At 41.6% G+C, this 24,907-nt stretch overlaps 2 protein-coding genes across 3 annotated transcripts in view; both read right to left on the minus strand.

Annotated features, from left to right (window-relative positions):
- The window catches only part of KIF5C (kinesin family member 5C), an 89,657-nt gene extending 85,248 nt beyond the window's left edge, over window positions 1-4,409 (minus strand). Inside the window, exon 1 of one of the 2 annotated variants that reach the window (XM_069780724.1) lies at window positions 4,122-4,409. In XM_069780724.1, coding sequence (XP_069636825.1) covers window positions 4,122-4,247 — 126 coding nt within the window. In that variant the 5' untranslated portion in view covers window positions 4,248-4,409. The remainder of the gene's footprint in view (window positions 1-4,121) is intronic. The other variant, XM_069780727.1, reaches the window with a different exon arrangement.
- Window positions 4,410-14,326: 9,917 nt separating this feature from the next.
- The window catches only part of EPC2 (enhancer of polycomb homolog 2), a 51,140-nt gene continuing 40,559 nt past the window's right edge, over window positions 14,327-24,907 (minus strand). Inside the window, exons 11-14 of the mRNA XM_069780735.1 lie at window positions 21,669-21,805; window positions 19,659-19,818; window positions 16,993-17,326; window positions 14,327-15,606 (exon numbers count right to left, since the gene is read on the minus strand). Of these exons, the coding sequence (XP_069636836.1) occupies window positions 15,534-15,606; window positions 16,993-17,326; window positions 19,659-19,818; window positions 21,669-21,805 (704 nt within the window). The 3' untranslated portion in view covers window positions 14,327-15,533. The remainder of the gene's footprint in view (window positions 15,607-16,992; window positions 17,327-19,658; window positions 19,819-21,668; window positions 21,806-24,907) is intronic.

Genomic DNA, 24,907 nt, shown 5'->3' on the forward strand with positions numbered 1-24,907 from the left:
TCTCACGGGCAGTTTGCCGAGAGAGCTGGCAGCGTTACGCTGAAGCCCCCCAGCTCGGGCAGCGAGGGTCTGCGGAAGGCTCTGCGCTGCCCGCCTGACACCGAGCGCACAGCAGAGAACTGCAGTGCTCAGCAGCTCCTGCTAAGCTGGGCTTTACACATGCCCTCACGCTGCAGCTCAAAAAGCAGCTGACAACCAGAATGAAGAGTCTTTTATCCCCTTTCTGGTAATATTAACATGAGGTTTCTGAGCTGGCTAGAAAGATTCAGTTTAGACATTCTCCTTTCTAAACAGGAGGTATTTGTCTGAAAAATCAGTTTCAGATCAGCCTTGTACTAAAAGGGAAGCAGTCACTCTAGACCTAACAGAAAAATGAGATGAAAATACTGTCTCCTTCACGATTCAATTCCTAAATATTTTACCACAGGGGAGGGGGAAAAGAGCTGGAAGCGCTCTCTCCCATAAACCTAAACCAGAAAAGTATCCTCATGGGGAGCATCCCATCAGGTGCTGAGCCTCTCTGCATCTTTCCTTTGCAGATGCTCGGGAATAAAAGCACTCAAAGGAACAGGGAGAAACGTGAAGAAGCCCCACGCCAGAAGACTGCCTCAGTTGCTTACTACAGCAAACAGCTCCACGCTCTCCGACAAGACCATAAGAAGCAAGCCAGCTAGAAAAATACATTTTTAGGTATGTCAGCCAACACAATCAATCAGAGAGTCACCTTGAGGTTGCAGAGGAGCAGAAACATAACATGAAACTGCAGTCTGTTGAGACTGTTGGGTAGCTAACCGCAAAAGAAAGCCATGGATTTACCACTGTCGCCTTTTCCTGCCATGGTTAAAGATGAGATACATCTAAAAGGCTTTTATATTTTAAACTTCAAAGTAGAATCAAAATACAGAGGGTTTTCTCTGTCTTAACCAAAAGAAAATTTAAGGTAAGACGTTTTAATCTTCCACGTTTCACTGCGTTGCATGTGCAAAGCGCATGAAGATGGATGGAAGAGGCCAGAATATAAGACACCGGGTCAAATCCCAACTCCGAGGGGTTTAACTGGTTTGAAGAGAGTTAGGACGTTGCCCTAGGACTTCCCTGACAAAGAGCTCTCAACCATGCAACCACAGGCATCGTAGCGATACAACTTTAGTCACAGCATGAAAGATATCCTGGGGAAACTCAAGCCTAAGTTGTCCAACTTCCTTCATTGCTGTTTGTTTTCAAGAAATACCATCAACTCATGATCTTTAATTTTTGTTGGAAAATCTGCTCAAGGCCCTAGGGAAGTATAACGGGAGATGATGATGGGAAGTTCAGAAAGAAAGCATTTTCCCCATAGTTGTTTGTTGGGAAGGAGAAGTAAATTTATTCAGACTTACTAGTCAGAAAAACAGACATTATCTTTAAATCAATTATATATTTTTTTTCTTATGTGATGACAGAATTCCTCGGGGCAGGGGGGCAGGGAGGTTGGTGGTTTTGTTTGTTTTTTTAAATTTTAACAGAGCCACTTTCTTTCCAGTATTTTATGGAACAAAAATAAAAGCTGCATTGCAGTGTTTTTCAAATGCTATAGTAAAACAAACTAACAAAAAAAGTGTTTGGTTCTGGTTTATTTTTGCTTTATATGATGTTTCTAAGAGCTTTTGAAGACCAAAATCCTGCTTTTCTAGAAGGAAGTCTACTCTGGCAGTGCCTTCCACCAGAATTGGGATTCCTTGCCACTGCCAGGCATTATTTGTTGGAGCTAAGCAGCCACCCTAAACCAGTAAATAACAACAAATACCACTTTCTACTAACGTACTGCAGTGGCATCCACTGTAGATCAAGTTATACACCAAAGCACAATGAGCCCAGTACTGCAACTAAAGAGGACAAAGAATATGGAAAGATTTTCATGTTCGTTTACACTTATAAAACCACAAATATCCCCAAGGAACCCCAGCCGGATGGTTTCTCTTTGGAAAAAAAGCAGCTGTATTTGAGGACATATTGCACTAGTTAAGATGACTAAAATGCGCACCCAAACAAGACCTGTATTTTGCCCTGTGAAGGGGAAGGAAAGGCACACTCTAAGCTTCTGACTGGATTTTCAAGGTGGCAAATAACCCCCTCAAAAAGATCCTGCCGAACTGAACATACATATAAAAATAAATATTTATATGTATTTATATAAATAAATACATGCACTTTTCTTGTTTCTCTCTAACAATTTTTTAAAACTTCCATGGTAGGAAATTGACAGTGGCTGTTATTTTTCCTTTTTACCTTCACTAAAGTAATTATCTCCTGTCTGTATGATATAAATACCTTTTTCAAAGCATCATAGTTACTGTTTTCCCAGACAACAGATGCTTTATAGACAAAGATGCATTATACGCTTGCACATTCACTTAGGTGGGGAAAAAAGGATTCTAAACTCTACTTCTCTTCAGAAAATAATATTGTTAAGGCATTTACAGTAGATGTACTTCGATCTACTTTTAGTATGTCTGAGGGTTTATTTATTGGGGGGAGGGGAATTTGCTGACATTTGTTTCTTAAACATCCAAATGACTGTGCTACAGTTGCGCTTTCGTTCCAAATATCTGTTGACCAAAGACAGCCCTCCATTGCTGACTGAGATTGATAACCAATTTGATTATTCTATTGTTAACAGATTGTTGTGGGTGTTATGACTTTAATCTTCAAATAAAGAAAATTAATTTGGCTACACGGAAAACATTTAATAAAAAGAAATTAAGAAAAACAAGTTAGCCACTTCTGTCCAGAATTCAGCAATCTTTCTTCCTCAGTTTTCCATAACTGTTTGGCAACTTTCATGAAAAAAGTTTCTAAAAAACGCGAGGTTTTAGTAAGGATCTTGACAAATCGTACGCACGATTGTATTGACAATTCGTATCAAGATCTCTTTATCATAGTACAGTATGGATCATGTTATCGGTTTAACACAGTAGACCAATACGTAAAACAAAGCCCCAAAGACATGGGCTGGTTAGACGGCAAACCAAAAATGTACCTCAAGTTCAAGCGCCCAGTGTTGCCTACGTCGACCCACCAAAACCAGCACGGGCAGACTTCTCAACGCAACCCCAACCCAGACACCCGCTATCGGAAAGCTCCAGCGCCGAGAACCAAAGAAAAGCAAAGGCACTTTCCTGCGCAAGGCTGATGAACGCGCTGCGCCATGTTCAACGCTCAGCAGAGGAGCCACATCGCGGACCACGGCAGGCCCAGATACACGCACGCTTTGTTCATTTTTAAAGCCTTTGCTATTGTCAGCAGCCAACCCCCTGCGAAGCGTGGGGAAAACGGAGAGTTTGGGTATGTCGTTGCTGCAAGCGGGTAGGGACTTGACTTTTTTTTTTTAATGAGAAGAAAAAAAAAAAACTTCACCTGGCCTAGGTCATTTTAACTAACGATGCTTCTGCAGTCCCCACAGCCGTTCTGACCGGGACCCTCCGCCAGCCATGCGGGACAGGCACGTCGCACCCCCACCCCCCCCCCCCGGCTCGACCACCGCTGGCCCCCGGGCGAGCAGCCAGCTCGGCTTTGTCTCTCCTCTCAGGGGCTCCGCGCCCGCGCAAGGGCGGCGGATGCTACGCGGACCGCGGTCCGCGGAACTCCTTCCCGCATCCTCGGCGGAGGGTAGGAGGGAATCCCACCCTACCCCTCACACCGGGGAAAACTTTCTCCCCCCCCACGTCGGCTGCCGCAGGGGCGCGGCGGAGGCGCGGACGGCCGCCCCCGCGGAGAGCCGGCGAGCATGCCCAGTCACCGGCATGACATCAGCGCCGGCGGCGGCCGCCCCCGCACCCCCACCCCGGTCCCCGGGACAGACCGGCGACCCCCGGGGGTGGGGGGGAGCCCAGACCCCTCGCCCGCGGTGGGCGGGGGGGGGGGGGGGTAACCCCGCCGGAGTGGAGCCCCGCCGCCGCCGCCCCTCCTTCGCTCCGCCGCAGCAGGAACAATGGGAGCGGAGCCCCCCGGGGGGCGGCGGACCGGAGGGGGAGTGTTGCGTGGGGGGGGGGTGGATGTCTCCCGGGACCGCGGGGAGGGATGCTCGCCCCGTCACAGCACCGCGCGGGGGGGGGGGGGGGAGAAGAACGCGGCAGACTCACCCCGATGACCACCGTCTCCTCGCCCTTGAATTTGGGGATGAATTTGTCCCCCCGGAGGATCTCTGCCTCGTTGAGGGGCCGGAACCGGCACATCACTTTGATGCTGCACTCGGCGGGATCCGCCATCTCGGCGGAGGCGGGCGGGCGGGCGCCGGCCTCAGGGAGCGAACGCTCCCGCCGGGCAGGTGCCGCAGACGCCCCTGCTTGCCGCCGACCGGGCGGGGCGAAGCGGGGCGGGGAAGAAGAACCGTTCAGCGGCCGCGCACCCCGGTTCGCCCCCTCCCCTGCCCAGGCGCGGCTGCGCGGGGAGGGAGAGAAGGAGGGAGGAACGAAGGGCGGCGGGCAGCCCTCGCCCCCTCAGCGGCCGCGGGGGCCGCGCCTCAGCGCGGCGCCTGCCGGGAGGCGTAGTCCGCGCGCCAGGTAACGGCCGCTAACGGTCCTAACGGCTCCCCTCAGCGGCGGACCGCCCCCCCCGCCGCCAAGGGCGGGCTTCTCCCCCGGCTCTGCGTGCCCCATTTTCTAAAGGGTAGGTGCTCTCTGAGGGGAAAAAAATAAGAGGGGAACAAGGACAGAGGACCGGAGCCAGGTCTGTAACCTGATTAAAGGAATTTTCTTGCTGGGATGGGACGGCATGCCAGCGCTTCCCTTCGTTACGCGGCCCTTTTTTCCTCACAGAAAACAGCAGAAGCAATAGTATCTCTGGGCGACGCTTTGACCTTGTTCAATTTACAAGAAGTTTGTCACGATGCAGCCGGTGAATCAGCATCTGGGAAAAACAGCGTCTGGAACCTGTTCCTACACTTCAGGGGTTTTGTCCTCCTCCTCCTCCTCCCTTCGCTCTCTGACACCGCTTCTTCCTTACCTGCTAAGAATACCTGCGACTTACCCTCCTGCTCCCAGCGCTGCACCAAGGCTAGTTCATGCCACTATATTAAAGTTATTGGAAATAGTCTAATAGTCATAATCTCCTCCTCCTCCTCCATCGTTTTCTCCCTGCAAGAAGCTAGAGTGCTTGAAGATGAACGTAACAACTGTTGATGTCTTCTGGAAAGTCGCAGATGGTCCCTGGACTTCAGCAACTCAGAGCAACTTTTGAAACTGGTATCCTCCAAAGTACCAGTTTCATAAATTAGCCTTAGTCATGCAATTAAGATGAGAGTGGTCACTTCTTCAGTATTTCTACAGAGATTTCCCTTTCCTCTAGCCACAGTGGTTGTCCTCATCACCTGATGTGGATGCAAGAAGAGCAGGCTAGTTCCAAAGGCTCTCATGCCCTTCTTAAAAGCAATTACATCATGGAGAGTTAGCAATGTGCAGCATGTGATAAGACGTTATTATATAATGTGATTTATTCCCGTGGATTACCAAATATCTAGCCCTTTTATTTCTCTTATGTTTCAAGCTTTTTCCCTGAATAGCAAATTTGTTAGTCATGACAAGTAAGGACTTAGTCATAAAAGACAACTGTTTCAACGAATTAATCCTTATTTTTCTCCATTATCAAGAGCTCATTTTGAAGCAAGATAGGCAAACCTCTACTTTCCTATTAGAGCAGGTATAATCTGCCATCAGTAAGAATGCACTGAAGAGCCATCTTTTCTTAGCAGTTTTGTCACAAACAGTATTACATTGTCTGTATTGGAGACAATACTGTATTGTCACAAAGCTGCTCTTTTTACTACTTATTACCAGATTACTGGGTTAAGCAGCCTAGTCAGAACATTACTTTTCAGCCAGATTCAGGAGTGGTCAGAACCTCCTTGAGCTTGTGAGCTTCTTCCAGGCTGTTCTGGATGCCTGATGGAAGGTATGATTTACAGTTTATTGGGAAACTGCTTCACATAAAACATGAACTATCAAGATACAGACAAAAGGAGTCATACTCCGCTGCTGTAATCTTAGGCATTAGCATTATTAATTTCTTTCCTTTCTGAAACCACGCATTTTTTCAGACTGCGTACTTACAAGCGTATTGGCTTTGTGTGGCAAGGTTTTGGTAAGGGGGGGGGGGGGGTGTTACAGGGGTGGCTTCTGTAAGAAGCTGCTGGAAGCTTCCCTTGTGTCCAACAGAGCCAATATCAGCCGGCTCTAGGACAGACCCACTGCTGGCCAAGGCCGAGCCCATCAGTGATAGTGGTAGCGCCTCTGTGATAACATATTTAAGAAGGAAAAAAAGTTGCTGGGACAGACAGAAACTGCAGCCGGAGAGAGGAGTGAGAACATGTAAGAGAAACAACCCTGCAGACCCCCAGGTCAGTGCAGAAAGAGGGGAGGAAACGCTCCAGGCGCCAGAGCAGAGATTCCCCTGCAGCCCGTGGGGAAGACCATGGTGAGGCAGGCTGTCCCCCTGCAGCCCAGGGAGGTCCATGGTGGAGCAGATCTCCACCTGCAGCCCACGGAGGACCCCACGGTGGAGCAGGTGGGTGCCTAAAGGAGGCTTGAACCCCGTGGGAAGCCAGCACTGGAGCAGGTTCCTGGCAGGACCTGTGGATCTGTGGAGAGGGGAGCCCACAGAGCAGGTTTTCTGGCAGGACTTGTGACCCCGTAGGGGACCCACGCTGGAGCAGTGTGCTCCTGAAGGACTGCAGCCTGTGGGAAGGACCCACGTTGGAGAAGTTCATGAAGGACTGTCTCCCATGGGAGGGAGCCCACGCTGGAGCAGGGGAAGAGTGTGATGAGTCCTGCCCCTGAGGAGGATGAAGCAGCAGAAATAACGTGTGATGAACTGACCGTAAACCCCACACCCCGTGCCCCTGCGCCGCTGGGGGGGGGGGATAGGTAGAGAATCCGGGAGCGTGTCTGAGAAGAAGGGAGGGGTGGAGGGAAGGTGCTCTGAGATTTGGGTTTACTTCTCATTACCCTACTCTGGTTGACTGGTAATAGATTGAGTTAATTTTCCCAAAGTTGAGTCTGTTTTGCCTGTGATGGTAATTGGTGAGTGATCTCTCCTGTCCTTATCTCAACCCATGAGCCCTTTGTTATATTTTCTCTCCCCTGTCCAGCTGAGGAGGGGGGAGTGATAAAATGGCTTTGGTGGGCACCTGGCATTCAGCTAGGGTCAACCCGCCACAGCAAGAAACACCACTATAGCTAAAGTTTGCTTGGGTTTATTGAACAGGCACCAGACTGCAAGAGAATTTTCTTGCTACCAGTACTACAAAAGTAAAAGAGGGCAAACCTTGATGTCATCTCATTTTCCTATATTTCAGGCAAGTTCTCCAGCTGGATACTGGTTTAGATCACACTGGCAGATTAGATACAGTGTGACAGCAAATTGATTTTTCCTGAAGAAATTCTCAGGCTGAGCCAACCTCAGCTGGGACAGTTCACTAAACAGCCCAAGATGTCGGAGGTCTCCAAAAGGAATAACAAATCCACTCCTCAAAGACTGGGACGAAGTGGGACAGCCATAAGAGAACAACGAGATTCCACTTCTTTGCAGGTGAGCCACCAATCCAAGAAGGGGGCATGGGATAGAGGTTCTGAACAATGGCAGAATGTGGATTCTGATAGAGAGGTGGTCCCACGGAAATAAGGGAATAGATGCTTGGGCATTTCAGAAGTGAAAAACCAATTTCCTATCCACAGAGCCAAAAGAATGTTGCTTCCTTTCATTGTTTCTGGGCTCTAGGAACGAGCTCTGGAGTTGGGAAGGCGCTTCAGGAGAAAAAGAACAACAAGGTTGAATTTCTGCTGTCTTTAACAATTCAGTGCAATGAACAGACACCAGTACTGGCCAGGGGTGTAACTTATCAGCAGGAACAGCAGCTTTAATGTAGATTCCATTGATCCTGGTGTCTCAGCAATGGCCATTGAGATGAAATTTGATGATATGCTTGTGTCATCAGTGCTGAGATATGTCTATGGGTAAAAAGGTGGTAAAGGATTTCTTCCAGAAGGTACCAAAAAGGTTGGGATCCCCATGACAAAAAGCAATTTTAAATTGCAAGGATAGTTAGTGTCCCACAGATGCCAGAAAACACATGTTATGAGTGCCTTAGGGAAAATGTTGACAAAGCCAGAACATAGTGCTTAACAGGAAGAAAACGAAAGAAAGAAAGAAAGAAAGCGAGAAAGCAAGCAAGGAAGCCAAAGACTGAAGAACAGGCAATAAAATGAGCTAAAAAGTGCTGAGAAGGCAGCTAGGAGGAACTGAGATACAGAAACAATCTAATCTGCATACCCACACATCACCAAAGGCAAGGAGACATATTTATAGTTTAGGAGAGACTGGGATAAAAGACCATTGGTCCAGGTAAAGGAAAAATTTAATAACAAAACGTATAGGATCTGCATAACTGACAGTCACCCAAGATGATTATCCCAGAAGCAATATTTCCCTTGGTCAGACAGGTAATGATTTCTTTGGTGATCCAGGGCCACAGGGTTGCCTTTCTCACACCTCCACAGAAAGGTCAGATTTGCAACTAGGGTACTGCCAGTCAAAAGATACTCCATCAGAAAATGTTTTGGCTATGCTAGCAAGGAGTTTAAGAACAGCCAATGTTTCTGATTTGCAAAACACTTCAATATATGCTTACTTTAAAGTGTATATATATATATATAAAAAAAAGTATGTTAAGTACGCACATAAATCTCAGTCTTCATATAAATTATTCACATTATGCAAAGTCATATATATCTAGTTAACTCACCTATAAAAACATGGGTTTGCTAAAAATAAGTAAATCTGGTTTTACCACTTTGTATAAAACAGCAAAATGTTTTTGTTGATTATTCAATACTCAAAATATTTTTCCGAGTTACAATCCTTTCATTTGGATTACTCGATAAATAATCCAAATAAAAAGGACTGTAACTTGGAAGAAGAAAAAAAAATTGTCTTCCTTAACTACAGGAAGCTATAAAGCAATCATAAAAATCCCAACTAAACAACCCTGAACCCACTAAAAAATACACAACTCCAAAACACAACGCCTCCACACTGCACACCAAATTTCATTGTGAGGGAGAACATGTCCATTGTCAAACCGCCCCCATCTTTATGCATGAAGATCCAGAAATAGTTAAACAGCATTACAGGCAGATGATGCCATCTTCTGGTGTCACTTACACAGCTGTTGATTTAAAACCACGATGACTAGTCTAGTCAGATCATCATCAGGAAGATAGGGGATGATGTTATTTTAAGCATCACTTTATCCCCAGGGCATGGTTCAATGAAATAACATTAATTCAGGAAGAGTCAGTGAAGCATTAACAGCGATGGTGGGAAAGCGAGCACGAGGCTGCCATCAATTCACAGCGAGCTGCCACCAGCCTGTCCCCAGGGGGTGAAGTCGGGGCACACGGGCTACATGGCAGCTTGCTGAAGCAGGGCCTTACATCTCCGTCAAAAATCAGTCTGAACTGCCAGTGAGGTTTTGAAAGTGTAACTATTAACTGTGCCTAGCCTTGGTCAGTTGATCACCTTCTGCCCCATTAACTTCTTTCTGCTATCCTTAGGAGAGTTCAACAGCTGACAGGCACAGTACTAGTTTATTTTTCAGACATTTCTGAATAGATAAGATCTTGCCAGAATACGATAGGATAGGTATGGTGCTGTGGTCAGAGTCTTTTCACTGTACCTGTCAGAACTCTGAGGAAGTGGTTGTGTACTCCTGTCAGACAAAAAGATTTAGGCCAATATATCTGTTCCGTTACAAGTTTTCTCTTATCATTATCTGCTATAGTATAGCCTTGATTAATTGCCTCCCTCCTTCGTTTGCCCCTTGCTCTCTAATTGATCTTTCTACATTATCCTCCCTGTGTAATTACATTTGTATTAGAGTTAAATCAGTGTGTAATGGATTGAAGCCAGATTGGACTAAACAGATTTTCCCATTCTTAGTCACAGTAACAACCGTAACTGTAGAAAAAAAAAAAGCAGTGTAACTGGGGTAGAGGGGAAAGGCTATTCTGGCACACCGTCAGGGCTCAAGACATCTCTCATTTTCTGCACAGGAGATTTTGGGCCATCACGTCTCTTCATGCCTGCACATCCACTCGCCCCGAGACTGGGGAGGGATGCTGGGTTGCACTACATAATTTTTGCAGTTGGTACAGGGACTACCCCATTCAACACTACTGCGTACAGAGCAAGAATGGGAAGATGATGCTGATACTCAGAGAAAGGAGTGGACAAAGCCACTGAGGAGTGGACATAGCCCATGGTCAGGAAGCAGTTCAGTTGCTTCACTGTTATTCCCTTCTAGTTTTTAGATTTTAGTCCTATTCCAACTACATTAATTTTTTTTCTTTGAACTATAATTACTGGGTCACAATACAGACTGTGATTAAATGGGGTTAAATTCATAGCAAAATGTAACTTGCATGGGTGCTCTTCATTTTTTTTTTTTGAGATTACACCATTAAAAAATGCATTTTGAGATACACTAGGTGACTCGGAAACAAGCAAGCTACTGAGAAAACAGGGAACTTAAAACTCCCTTTTCCTCCTGTATCACAGAAAGGCACTTCAGAAACAAAAACGTTCTCACATTAGGGAATGTCATTTTGGGTACTGACCGTCACTGCAGCAGGATGGCACACAGTCAAACCAGTTTAGGGACACGTGAGAACCTCACATCACCTAGCTTCAGACACTGCTGTTGGGTTCCTGCAAGTAGGATGCTGGTATTCCTAGGTTCTCCCTTACGCAGTTCAGCGAAGGCGCAACTACCTTCAGTTAACAGAAGTCATGTGAAAGCATTCTGAAGTCACTCCTTTAAGAAGGCTCTGTATTCACTAGCAGGAGGATAAGACACAGAAGTTCAGTGCTTCGTGAGCTAGGTGCTTAGAAGTACAGAAAATGTATGAGCAAAAATCGCAGCCTGCTTCCAACTCATTCTTAGCCAGTGGACTTTCTTACCAAATGGAAATGAAATCAGTATTACATTCCCCTTCTGGCCATTTACATAAAGCTTTGTAAAGAAAATTACCCAAATATATTCCCATTTCATACATATGCTATTCTTACACATTATCACTGGCCTACAAGAGAAATGCTGCCGTTAAATGCATTTAGGCACTCTGCAAATAGCTAGAAAGCTGCTTTATTTCTGTGTAGGCTACAGCAATGTAGCAGGGTATCTGTCAAAGACAAGCAACAGGCTCTCCAGAATTAAAAACTCCAGACAATGCAGTTACGGTAGGATGTGCTGGGAAGCACAACAGCCCTCATTGTGGATCTGCCCTGGCTTCAAGTAACACTTCCCTCACCCTGAAACGGCCTGTTCTCTTCCCAAGAAACCCCCTTCCAAGCAGCTGCCTGCTTCAGGGCACTTCCCAGATACGAGTGGTTCCACACTGGGGCTCCACACGCTGACACACCACTGCCTCCACACTGGTTGGTCTGGATGCCTTTCCTGAGAGATTAACCTGACCCAGGGTTGCTTTGGCTCACAGACAGCAATCACCCGTATCTAATGTCTTCCACGTAATTAGCTGGTTAGATCAGAAGAAAAACAATTATCCACCATGTGCCTTTATTCACATGTAAACACTTGGACCTTAACGGCTAACCCAACTTAAATTGCCTGGGTCTGCTGCTACACAGGAAACATTTCCTCTCCCTTTTACAGAGATGCCTTTCTTTTTTCCTTCTTTCCCAATTAGCAGTTTACTGTGAAGACATGCTTTAATTTATGAAGGTTATTCTCCATCCTTCTAAGAAGTCTGAATATTGCAAAACCTAAAAGTAGAAGAAATAAGGAAGTGAGATTTGAAACCGTTTCTCTGAAGTCAAATCCAGGAAGTCAGTTGAGATGACAGCCCTGTATAAAGTGTTTAGTTTGCTGTAGCCTTCAGAGCTTTCCTGTTTGAAGATGTGAATTTCTACCAGGGCACTCTATTCTGAAGGTCAGAGTAGTTCTTCCTGAATGGTACTGGAAATAGAGGAAGGCTGACTAGGTGCAAGCATGATGCCGCGTCCACTTGAGGATAACTCTCTCACCTCCTGGAAGGCTGCACTGTCTGAAGATTCTGCTTCAAAAATCACAATTACTATAATAAGGAAATAGGAAACATTTCTGTTATTTTCTACAAAGGAGTTGGAGTAGTATAGGAAAATGGACTATCAGGGAAGGCAAAGTAGTCTTGAAGTCAGAGCCTCAGGAAAACTGTGAAGGGCTGCAGTAACCGTCATCTTGTTGGGGGGGAAGCCACACATACAGACTACTGTAGAGGATGAAGAAAGAGGAACAGCTCTGTAAAGAGAATATTGTTTAAGATATTGTTTGGAAAGGGGAGGAAAAACCCTATAGCAGAATTGGCAACAAGATGCCTACAGTTAAAATACGTATCAAAACTCCACTCAATCTATAGATTAAATAAATTAGATAAAACTTATCAGAAAAAGAATCATCCTTCTCTAATATCTGACATTTAAGGGAAAACTCTGCACATTACACTTGTAGTCCAATATAAATTGCTGTAGATAAACTACATTCAAAAAATCTTACCTGAACATTCCCTAATACGTAATAAAGCAGAAATCACTATTGCAGAAATGCATGACTGCATGATGTTCAAATAAGGGGATTAAAGAAGAACATCATAGCCTCAACACACACTTTTAAAACAGTGCACAAAAATAACTCAGTCATTGGTATTCCCTGCTGTATACCAGTATCAGGAGAAAGCAGAGACTTTCTAACAATACTCCCCCCCCTTTTTTAATGAAGTTTTCTATGGACTACAGTATTATTCATCATGCTCCTTTTCTTGCACTTGAGGCACACAATTAATTGCTAAAAATTCTGAAGATGACTATCATAGTTCTACTTTACAGGAAACTACATCAATACTAATTCTTTAAATGCAATGTATGGCATACTTACCATTATAGCCTTTGGAGTTTATGAAATCCTTTCCTCCACCTCACATTTTTCCACAATCTATTAAAAGTCAGAAGCTCCAGCTAGAAGTTTTTTTTAAGTAATTAGATGAGTATTAGATGAGTATACCAAGTCATGGATGCACAGCAATCTTAGAGACATTTTCAGTCCAATTTACCATGAAAGTGATCTACGTTTGTAGCGAGAAGAGTCTATGTTACAGAGCTCAGTAGCTGTCATTTGCTAAAGCGAACAACTTTCAATCTGCAGAAGAAATGACTTCACATTTTCATTAAACCTCAAAAGGGTTTTGGGAATATTTTAGAGAAGCAAGGTTATTTTTATCTGTCAAGGAGAATAACTTTTTTTCTTTTCAGACACAGTTTTGCAACAATTCTGCTTTAAAAAAAATTCATTCATACTTCAGACTACATAGGTCACAGTCATTCCCAGAAATTAACCCGGCTCTACAGAAAACCTCAGACATACCTGAAAAGATCACGTACATGTAACGAACAATTTGCCAGGGAGCAGCAGTTCCAATGAAGACACGGTGCAGAAAGTGATAAACAAACATGCATTTGCAAAGGTGTCTCCCCCTTGTGCTGACACCCCGCATCCTGCCATCATGCCTCGCCTGACCAAGGCAGTGACACTGAAAGTGTCGTGGGTTCCTTTGACTATTCTCAGCAGATATAATCTATTATCATCTCTCCTTGAAGACCTCATACTGAATAGGAAATAAAGCATCAGTTAAGCAAAAAAATAGTTAATTTTAGACATCTGAGTTTCTGACAAGCTCTTGGTATTTAAAGCTCTGCAAGTGTTTTTAACTGTCAGAACTTTTAACTTACAGAACGTATGACAAAACATGTTTAAGCACAACTTAGATTAAAAATAGCTCTTTATATAAAAAGCCAAGAGGAAAAATACACTGACTGCGTGACATATAGGCAAATCATTATCTTGACTTTCTTTGGGGAGGGTGGACTGGACTAGACAATGTCCCAAGGTTCCTTCCAACCTCAATGATTCTATTATTTATAAGAAATACAGAAACATTAACCAAATCACAGGTAGAGAACCAAACAGCAGAAAATTCAAATGATTCACCCAAAGTAATAGCAAAAGTTTCTTTGGCAGAAAAGAAACTGTCTCATCCTGATTATTCCCAGGTCATGGGTCCCAGCTACCAGACCATCCCTCCCCTACCGTATACTGTAAGCACAGGAAATAATCACATAAACTGAAACCTTTTGGAAAAAGGTGCATATGCTTTGGTCAAAATCATCAAAAAACCCACTAACTGCCTCTAAAATTTACACTTATATTGCTTGCACATTGTGAAATAAACACATATGCAACATGTCCATGTTTTGATATGTATTTTTATTTCCCTGCAGTTTTCACTTATCAAGAACAAGTAACAGGGAAAGTTGTCTGAACTAGTGCATAAACAAACATTCTGAAACACCACTACACGTATCTAATTTACAAGAACCGTATAAAAAAAGTCACTAAAACACTACACTACGAAGGTGTCCAACGCTTACAGTCAGACTTTTTCCAACCCGTTACTTGCCTTGTAGCCACAGGAAAACTCTCCAAAATTGAAAAGACAATCTTGCCACAACCCTCCCTCCCCCCCACCACCCGGGATGGCTCGATATCTAGACATCCAATAATTAATTATTGCAATGATATATAATGCAATACATACCTGGTAAAATATCCTTTATGTGGTGTGTTACAGTTTTAAAGCCGGTTAAAATATGCAGTCTTCAGATAAAATGTAATCAGTTGAAAATTTTCTCATATCTGCACAATTTTATATGTGCTAGATGCATAATTTTCCTAGTCAGTTTTTTTCCTGTGTAATTATTTTTTATAAACTGGTATTATAAATAGAAATATACATTCAAAATATATGGAAAAGTGAGTTACTACATTAAATTTGCATGTATCGATCCATCCCTTTCCCCTGCACAGTAATAGAAAATACTATTTTGCCTTGAACTTCATATTTGACAGTGAAATGCCACTAAAGTATTTACCAAAAAGTCCATCTAGTCAAATTGTGAAACAAAATGAACCAAGTGAAAACTTTACATTTTCTTTAGAAAAAAATTACAAGAATTTTGTTTCCTAGCTATGAATCTTTAACTTTTTTTTTTTTAGACACAAAGTTGGATTTATTTGTACAAGATACAAAATGTAAACATGGCAAAATAAATAGTTAAAACAAGTGATGCAGGATCCCATTTCATGCTCATGATCCCATTAAAGAATTATTTTTTAATCCATTCAGTTGCAAATTCAAGTGCAAAAGCATGATGATGAATATCTACTATTCAAGTAACAGAAATAATATTGATGATACAAATAAACTATTTTACAAGGTAGTGATTTTCCCAATTTTACAAAATTTACATTATATATCGACTTAATACACGATATAATGATAGTCCATTTAGGTCCATTTTAGTTCTCTGTGATCCACAGAGTGCTGTATTTTGCATTCAGTTGGAATATAAATGACTACACCATTAGCACAGGTTGAGACTCTGGTTTGAGGTTATGTCACTTCCATGGCTACTGTTGTCTCTGCTATGCCATTTAAACCCAGTCGTTCTGGTTCATGGTTCTCTCTGTAATAGAAGAAATATTCAGTAGTTACAGGTAGAACACAATTATTTCCTTACATAGTTTTAACTATTTCCTGTTTTTACACAGCTGTTACACAGATCAGGGAGAACCTTGACACATACACTAGAAACAGATTATTTGAAACTAAATACTGGCATTTAAGAACTGCTTTTACTCCACTAACAATGCAGTCCCTTCTACAAGATTATTGCATTTAACTGTAAATTACCAGCCTGAATTATGGATAAGAGTACTGAAGATCTCCTGAAGGAGCAAAGTCAAGATATACCATGATGACTCAGTATCAAATATTCTGTTAGTGAGCAAAGCATTGTTCTAACATAATTCCCCCCTCCACATCCCAATTCCACTTTAGCACTAATGCAAAAAATCTTAAATGCTTTTCTAATTTATTATCATTCTCTGTAGAGAAGCCTACAGCTTATTCAGCCAAGGTGGTACTCTTCAAGGCATTTACTGACATGACTTGAAATACCCCTCTGACTTGAGGGAAATAAGAACTAAATGCATTAGTGATATAAAAGTATGCTTTAAGGTATGACTGCTAATTTAGAAACACCTTTTTCTCAATCTATGCAGTGACTAAATTATACATGCAATTTTCCATCTCAAAAAGCATTTTTTAACCTCTCAAGAAGCATTATGACATAACCAGTAAGCCACATTTGCTAATATCCATTTTTTATTTTTCTAATTCATAAACAAATGTAACTTTTTTTAAACATCACACAATCCAGCAGAGACTTAAAACAAAGCCCAAATATTGAAATTTTCACAAAACTTAGCCAACTGCAAGCTCCTGCCACTCCTGCAAAACATCTTCTAAGTATCCTGAAATAAGAATGCTGCTGTTCAATGAGAATGAATAAATATCTATCTATATACATAAGAGGCAGGCTGGCACATATCTAGTTTATATTTTACATAAATATGTAACACATATATCCATATGTATATATAAAATAGGTATGTGCCAGCCTGCATCTTACAATATGGGTACACAAAGTTCTGGAGAGAACACATGGAGAGTTTGATAGAATCCACCTGAGAATGCTGCACAAGAAGGGACAAATGAAAATTATTAAAATGAAGCCATTTTAAACATAATAGAAGTTTACCAAAACTACTGGCACCTAACATCAGTGCCAATTATGTGGGGGTTAATCTCCGAAAATCAGCTCTTGAGGTTTGTCACGGCCATGCTGAAGACACCAGCAGCTGGACGTTTTTGTGAGGCTGAAGCTATACTGAGAAGTCTGAGAGGTGGAAACAATTCTATTTAGTGCTCTAGTGCAGAGTTGGGCGCATCTATGGAGACATGTAGGACAAACCTAACTTAAAATTGCTCCAACTTGCTACACGCTTACCTTGCTATACTGCTGATGGCACTGCTAGGAGTTACCTTTGGCACTCTGTCCATACTGGCAGCAACTGTGGCGAGTTTTAAGGCTGTTGGCGATGGTGCTGAAGTCCTTGTATTGATATGCACATTGACTGGAGAAACAACACTGACATTGTTGAGGTGCACTGTGTTTGTCAGGCAAGAATTGTTCATGGGAAGCGTTTGAGGGCTGCTTGTGCACAATGCTGGAATTAAGTGGTTTGTGGTGGTGTGGCCAACTGTCCTTACAAGCTGTACAGTTGAAATCCCTGGGCTGGATGATAAAGCCATGTTGGTGGAGTACAAAGTTCTAGAGGTTCCTGTTACAAAACAAACATTGTTAATTAACAAGATGCCATTCCTTAGATTCAAAGCCAAAGATTAACATCAAGGGTAATACTTTAAGTATATATGTCATTGGAATTGTGCAACAATCTGTTTTTTTAGAGATTCACAAAATGTGAAATTTTAGAAATATTTCTAGTTAACATTAGAAATATTTCACTTTTTTTTTTTCATTCACAAGAACATCAGAAAGTTACTGTATGACAAAGAACGTTTATATTGCCCAACTTTGTAGGCCTCATTCTAGGTGCCTTAAATTAAAGGGGCAACATTCCCCATGAATTAAACTGAATGGCGAACACCTTAGCTAGGCAACCTCAGAGACTAACTGTGAAGCCAAATTCTGATGCTTTGAATCACCTCCTCACCTCCTACCTTGTTCTGCTGGCAATGTAAAGAGGTTTTGGGGACCAGTCCCTCTCTAGACAGCAAAACTAGGGGTCTAAGACTAGGCAAAGTAGAGAACTCCTTTCAGATTATGTGGCAGTGCTCTGTTTGCATTCCTGAGTTGTGAGAAACTTCAGGTTTCACAGTGTATATTCAAACCAGAGGTTCTCAAATTTCATCTTGGTATCCTAGCCATTCACTGTTCTGATTTTTATCACAGGGGAACTAGATATATTTTCCCCTAGACTCTTAATCCTAAAAATGTGGCTTCAGCTGTCCTGGTTTCAGCTGGGATAGAGTTAATTGTCTTCCCAGTAGCTGGTACAGTGCTATGTTTTTGAGCTAGGTATGAAAAGAATGTTGATAACACACTGATGTTTTCAGTTGTTGCTAAGTAATGTTTAGTCTAAAGTCAAGGATTTTTCAGCTTCTGATGCCCAGCCAGCAAGACGGCTGGAGGGGCACAAGAAGTTGGGAGGGGACACAGCCAGGGCAGCTGACCCAAACTGGCCAACAGGGTATTCCATAACATGTGACGTCACATCTAGTATATAAACTGGGGAGAGTGGGGGTGGGGGAATCGCCGCTCAGGACTAACTGGGTGTCGATCGGCGGGTGGTGAGCAATTGCAGTGTGCATCGTTTGTATATTCCAGTCCTTTTATTATTACTGTTGTCATTTTATTAGTGTTATCATCATTATTAATTTCTTCTTTTCTGTTCTATTAAACCGTTCTTATCTCAACTCACGAGTTTTACTTCTTTTCCTGATTTTCTCCCCCATCCCACTGTTGGGGGGGGTGTGGGGGGAAGTGAGTGAGCAGCTGTGTGGTGCTTAGCTGCTGGCTGGGGTTAAACCACGACATAGGCTAACATTTCCTAATTTACAAGTCTTCCTATCCTAAACAGGAATAGCTATTTTACATCATTGCCACTTACAGCTTTAGAACAGTAACAGAAGTCTAATTTTATATGCATAATATTTGCAAATGGTTTTCATCAATCTTAAAGCTGTGTACCATGTAATGGCATGGTATACCACCATGTGCCTGATCTTATACCCATTGAAACATTACCCTCTCAGGTATGATCTTACAGAATTAAACATAGATGTCTTTTTCTTTCCTGGAACTGTTCCAGCATATTGATTTTATTCAGTTGTGTTTTTTCTCCTTCTATTAATTTCATATTATCATTAACCCAGCCTGGCAGAAGGTCTATAAAACTAATCACATCATTAGCTGTTAAAACAACAAATTACTCTAAAAGCCTTTTATTTGTTATGGCAGTCAAATGCCAAATAATATTTGTCTCTCGGCAACATGGCTACTGCACCAGCATGACTGACTTTACTGCCTTCTGATAATGGAGGTTCAGAAGAAGGGGTGGGGGGAAAGTAGCGAATGCCAACATCTATACTTTTGCCTGAATTTGGGAGGAACCCTAAACGTAATGAAACCTGAAACTTCTAGCAATTCTTCTGACATTAGTGTAAGTAGCCTATTAGTAAGTTTGTCTGAATACGCAAGTGAGATAATGACTAAATAACGTAGCAAGTTTTCCATTTCCTTCTCAAACTACTTGATGTTTAAAGCAATTGATTTTTTTAACTACACATTCACCATGTTTTTAAAATGCTGTCACTTATGCTTTTGAACAAAACAGATTATTAAAACACAAAAGCCGACAAAAGAAAACAGAAACAATACCCTTCCAATGTAAAAGAGCATTTGGTAGTTTTATTACCATACTAACCTACATGCCATTGCACAAAAGTATTTTAAAGAACAATCTTTAAAAAGTATCACCATTAATATATTTGATTCTTTTTGTTTATTAAATAGTGTTGTAGAAATCAGAAGTAAGATCAGTTGACATATTCACAGCTCACACTAGACCCCGGGTTTTAAGAAATCATCACCTGAAGGCTGGACAACACCATTAATATTGTTGTGGCTGGTGTTTTGTTCCTTCGTTACCTCACTGCGACTAGGAGCAGGTGCACTAACCACTGCAGATGCAGCAAAGTGGGCGCTGGCTGAATCAAGTGTTTTTGACATACAGTCAGAGGTGCTGGAGCCCTGTGGGAGTTAAAAAAAAAATAATTTTTTTTCTTTATAACTATCCGAGTACAAAATTAAATAGAATGTTAGGATTGCTATAATGCACAATTACCAGCAAATAAATAAATACATCTTCTAAATGTAATCTAATGCACTGTAACATTAAATATTTCCGTATCACAAATCTGATAAAAAGTTGAAAATTAGCATCCAAATGAGCGTCAAGTAAGCCCTGCGCAATTCAGCCAGTCAATGGCAAATGCAGTTCTTAGCACAACAGATCACTTCCATGATGTGTTCTTCAGCCTGGAGAAGAGGAGGCTCCGGGCAGACCTTACAGCAGCCTTCCAGTACCTAAAGGGAGGTGTACAAGAAAGATGGGGAGGGACTTTTTATCAGGGAGTGTAGTGATAGGATGAGGGGTAATGGTAGATTCAGATTAGATGTGAGGAAGAAGTTCTCCACTGTGAGGGCAGTAAGGCACTGGAACAGGTTGCCCAGAGAGGTTGTGGCTGCCCCATCCCTGGCAGTGTTCAAGGTCAGGCTGGATGGGGCTTTGAGCAGCCTGGTCTAGTGGAAGGTGTCCCTGCCCATGGCAGGGGGGTTGGAACTAGATGACCTTTAAGGTCCCTTCCAACCCAAACCATTCTAGGATTCTATGTGTTTGAGAAGCTTCCTCAAAGAAAACAACTATGCCTTCTGTCTTCTGTCTCCAAGCAGCAAATACACTGCAACAGCAAGTCTAACAAATTTTCAGTATTTATGGTACATTCATTCTCACGGAGTAATCTGTACCACGGCATAATTGCCCACCGCATTCTGGAAGTACGTATCTTTTATTAGTCCAGTTTCTCTGAAAGCATGGTAAGTACCCGAAAGACACCCTGAAATGGCAAATGTATCATTCTTCACAATTTCAATTTATATTAACTAAGAAAGTGACTTTGCATAGACATTCAGAGTGTCTTAAAAATCCAAAATTCAATCCTTTTGTTTAAAATATTCTGGTATCATGTCTTTACACTTACAAAAAATGTAATCAGTAACCACCAGTACAGAATCCCTGATTAATCAAAGTAGAAAACACTGAGGGGAAAGGACAAACACCACTGGCAATGTAATATGCTCAAAGTAAAGCAAGTTTTCCTAGTAATACACAACAGCAACAACTGTTGTATTTTCTTGGTAAGAAACTAAGAGAAAACTAAGCTCAACAGAGAAACATATATTCTTCCCTTGCAAGGCATTACAGAGAAAAAATGTGATTCTTTTAGAAGACAGAAGTAGTAACACTGGGGATGGGGAAGGAATCAAACTGAATATGCAAAACCATGTTTTTCCACTCAGAAGTTACCAATTTTTAATACTCACTGAACACCTGTTCATAACAGAGTACATTACCTCACAAAGTAGTTTTAATAAAGAAGTCTCTTTGGAGCACATACATAAAGGAGGATAAAACCAGTGAATATCGTATGACTTGACAAAGCACCGAATCTTTCTACACTGACCGACTCTGTGAACGCAACTAACACATTAAAATATGAAGTCTCTTACGTAACTTTTAAAATGCAGCCATGATATGTAACTTTAAAAGAAAAAAAACCCCACAGGTTTTGATGTTGAAACTGAAAATATTATCTCATTCCAAATAGAAAAATGAAAGAGAGGTATTTGTACTAGCTACAGCTTAAGCTGCCTTCTGGGCACTACATAGCAAACTGGAAAAGCATCTTGACCAAAAGCATTCTACATTCATTCTAAAATTCAACATATTTACCGAGGTGTTATGAACTTATAAGAGAAATGAAAAACACAGTAAGCAAAAAGGAAGATAGCAGCATATGACAACAGTTAAGGTGCATTACCTGTGCTTTCAGATGTGTCTGTTGTGAGGAATGCTGAGATTGCTGTTTCTGCTGAAGCTGAGCAAGTTGTTGCCTCTGCATTTGAACTAACTGCTGTTGATGTGTCTGAAATTGTTCCTCTGTGATACCCCCTGTTACTACAGAAAAGAAAGTGAAGCCAGTGTTAAATAAGCCTGCAGAAAACAAATACATCTAGAATGCAAGACTGCATCCATGTTGGATAACAAGTGGTTGAAGACAACATACATCGTGTTAGATGCTTGCAAAGACCTTCATATATTCTTATGTAAAGGAGAGGTCAAGCTACATTTGTTTATTGTGTTCTTTTAGTGTAGAATCAATTTATAACAGAAGATTTCATAGCTTTTGTTGCTTTTAAGCAGTTTCTAACTTTGGTGGTTTTCTCTCCAGTAGCTTTATGCAAAAGCTTGAAGAAATTATTTTCCTAGCTTTCAGAAAACAAGCATGTCCTAAAAATCTTAGCTGAAGAAGTAGTACACTGCGCTGAGCTGGGTGTCTTCTCTTCCAGTGAGCACTTGGAGTTTATTCCTGTACAACTTTCCTTCCTACAGTCCCTTGTTATTGCCCTTTTCTCTGACACCAGAATGTAAAGGAAGCATATGCCTGGTATTCGAGAACACCTACTTCAACAGCACAACCAGAATTCATATATTTAAATAGTTCGTTACCAACCCTCACCTGAAAGGACTGTGAACTAATATACGACAAAGCTAATCTCCAGGTCTAAAACTTAGTGTTTGCAAATATCACAAAGCACTGTTTATTTAGCAAATCCAGTTTGACCCTTCTATTTCACACTTTTTTTTTCCTGAAGGAAGTGCTTAAGTTTCACCTGAACAGGATTTTCTCCTCCAATTAATTTTTTTTAAATTGAGTAAGAGTTTAACAGTGACATAATATATTTGTTTATGAGAACCAGGTTAATGCAACCCCAGTAGTATCATAGTCTCAACAAGTGAAGGGAATGGTGAAGTCAGAAAAGCTGTTCTCAATATTCTCCCCCCAAAGAACTGCACACTTGATAAACTGAAAATACTGTCAAATGTTCCACGTTAAAACCTGAGTTTTGTGCAGTTGATGCTAACCTGAGAACTAAGTTCTCCTAGGAGTAAGTAAAAAGAGCATTCACTTTTCAAAGATTCCCATTAAGTACCTTTCATCAGTTTATTCTGAACTAGATTTTTCAAAGACTGAAGCCGTCACTCATCTCAAACACCTAGATTCTGCAGGAATATAATCTTATCAAAAGACACTGAGCTAACATTAGAATATGAAGTGATCCATCTTTCAGGGTCTGGCTCTTTCATTTACTAGTTGTAATACTCACAGTTGTCCTGAAATTGCATTCCAAATAAACACCAAAATTAAGACTGTGACTGTTTAGAAATTAGTAGCGAAACTTCCCTATTGCTACATTATTAAAACAGGCTTCAACCACAGTAAGAGGGCACTTAAAAATCCAATGACTTATACAGTTACTCCTCTGAGATAATTTCCAATGTATTTAAAATAAAATTTATTTCATATTTAGCTTTACTTTGTTCCTCTTGAAGATTCTTACCTATTACTACAAGTACTTGAAGTTCAGTCAGCTAAACTTCCTAAGTTCCCTCACAACAGTCTCCCCAAACGTGTTGCATTACTAAAGGCAACAGAGCCAAGAAGAGCATTATGGAACATTACATATATATGTATTTCTATTTTTAAGTTCTGAGGTAACAAATTCCAGAACATGTCTTTTATTTTATAAAAAAAAAAAAAAACCAAAACCATGTTTTGGAACAAGCTTATACGGCACAAAGAAATACCTAATTTGCATTTAGATGTAATTAACTATTATTTGTCTGCAGTACAGGGTTATTCATCTAGACTCAAAGTTGCATTCTTCTATGGACTGTAAAGACATAATGTAGAAAGCAGTCTCTCTGATCAAAGGATCATCTAATTTAGCCTACATATCAATTCTGCTTTCAGTCTCCCTTCCTTCTTAGCTTGACACAGACCACAAAGTCATGAAACACTCTATTACAAGGTACAGGGAAGATACTGTAGTAATGTAAAAATCACTTACTCTGCCTTTACATGCTTAAATGCCAGTCAGTTCACTACCTATTGACTGAACTCAGCTGTTAGCCTTGTTATAAACCAGCAGATGTTCATTTGCACATTTAAATATCATTTGCTTCTGCCAAATCAAACAACCAAAGGGTCCCAGAGAAAAAAAGATCGCAAACCTCCAGGATGTCCCAAGGTAGCCTTTAAGGTCATAGTTAAGTGCAAGTGTTCTACACTTCTTATAAAAGGTTCTATTTACCAGAATTTTAGCTTCCACTGCTGAATATCAGGATTTTCTATTTTACCATAGCCTGACTGTATTGAAATACTACAATGGAACAGGGTAAAAAAGTCAATGCGAAATTAAGTCTTCCAGACTCCTCTCCTCCTTGACGGCTTTGGTTTGGATTATTATGTCACTTCTCTTAGGATTTGAAGGCTTTAATCAAAGATCATCTTTCAGGCTGCACCCAAAGTACTATTAATTACTTCTACATGGTATTTAATTCTGGAAAAAAAATACCTCTAAAAGGTAAAAGACTGTTCTATAAGCAAAATTTTTCAACTGAGAATGCCATCATACACAGTTGTCTTTTGTATCTAGGGACATGGTAGCTAAACAGATAACTATTTGAGCAGGTCATTGGAACTGGCAGCCGAAGCAGACTGAAGCCAAATGCAACATTCTGACTGTACTGCAAGTTGCTGAAGATTTTGCCTAAAGCCTACTTCTTACTTCAGTCCCCAGATCAGCTGAATTACACTCTAGGAATCCCGCAAGCAACTTAAGTATTACTTAGCTGTTGTAAGTAGTACCTTCTACAAATTCCTGGTAACTTCCTTCCTCCATCATCAATCCTGATGATCAGTTGTATCCCTAGCTCATCAGTTTATCTCATTTTAGATTAAACGGAGAATTCTTCTGGAGGTGTCTCTGGAAAAAAGACCAACTAACTTCGCCAGAGAGAGTGTGTAAGACTACGAAAAGTTTACACAACTGATAAAAGGGATCAGATTGTTTCAGTGACCTTGTCTCATGAAGTTCCTCAAATTCAGTTTTCCCACTTGCAGTTCTTATAACATGAGCAAGAGAGTAATTTCGCTTGAAACAGTGGTTCTTTATTCATGCACTGATTAGGCACTTCCAAAAAAAGACCAGTCAC

This window comes from Haliaeetus albicilla, chromosome 4 (genome assembly GCF_947461875.1).
Source record: "Haliaeetus albicilla chromosome 4, bHalAlb1.1, whole genome shotgun sequence".
Classification (NCBI taxonomy): Eukaryota; Metazoa; Chordata; class Aves; order Accipitriformes; family Accipitridae; genus Haliaeetus; species Haliaeetus albicilla.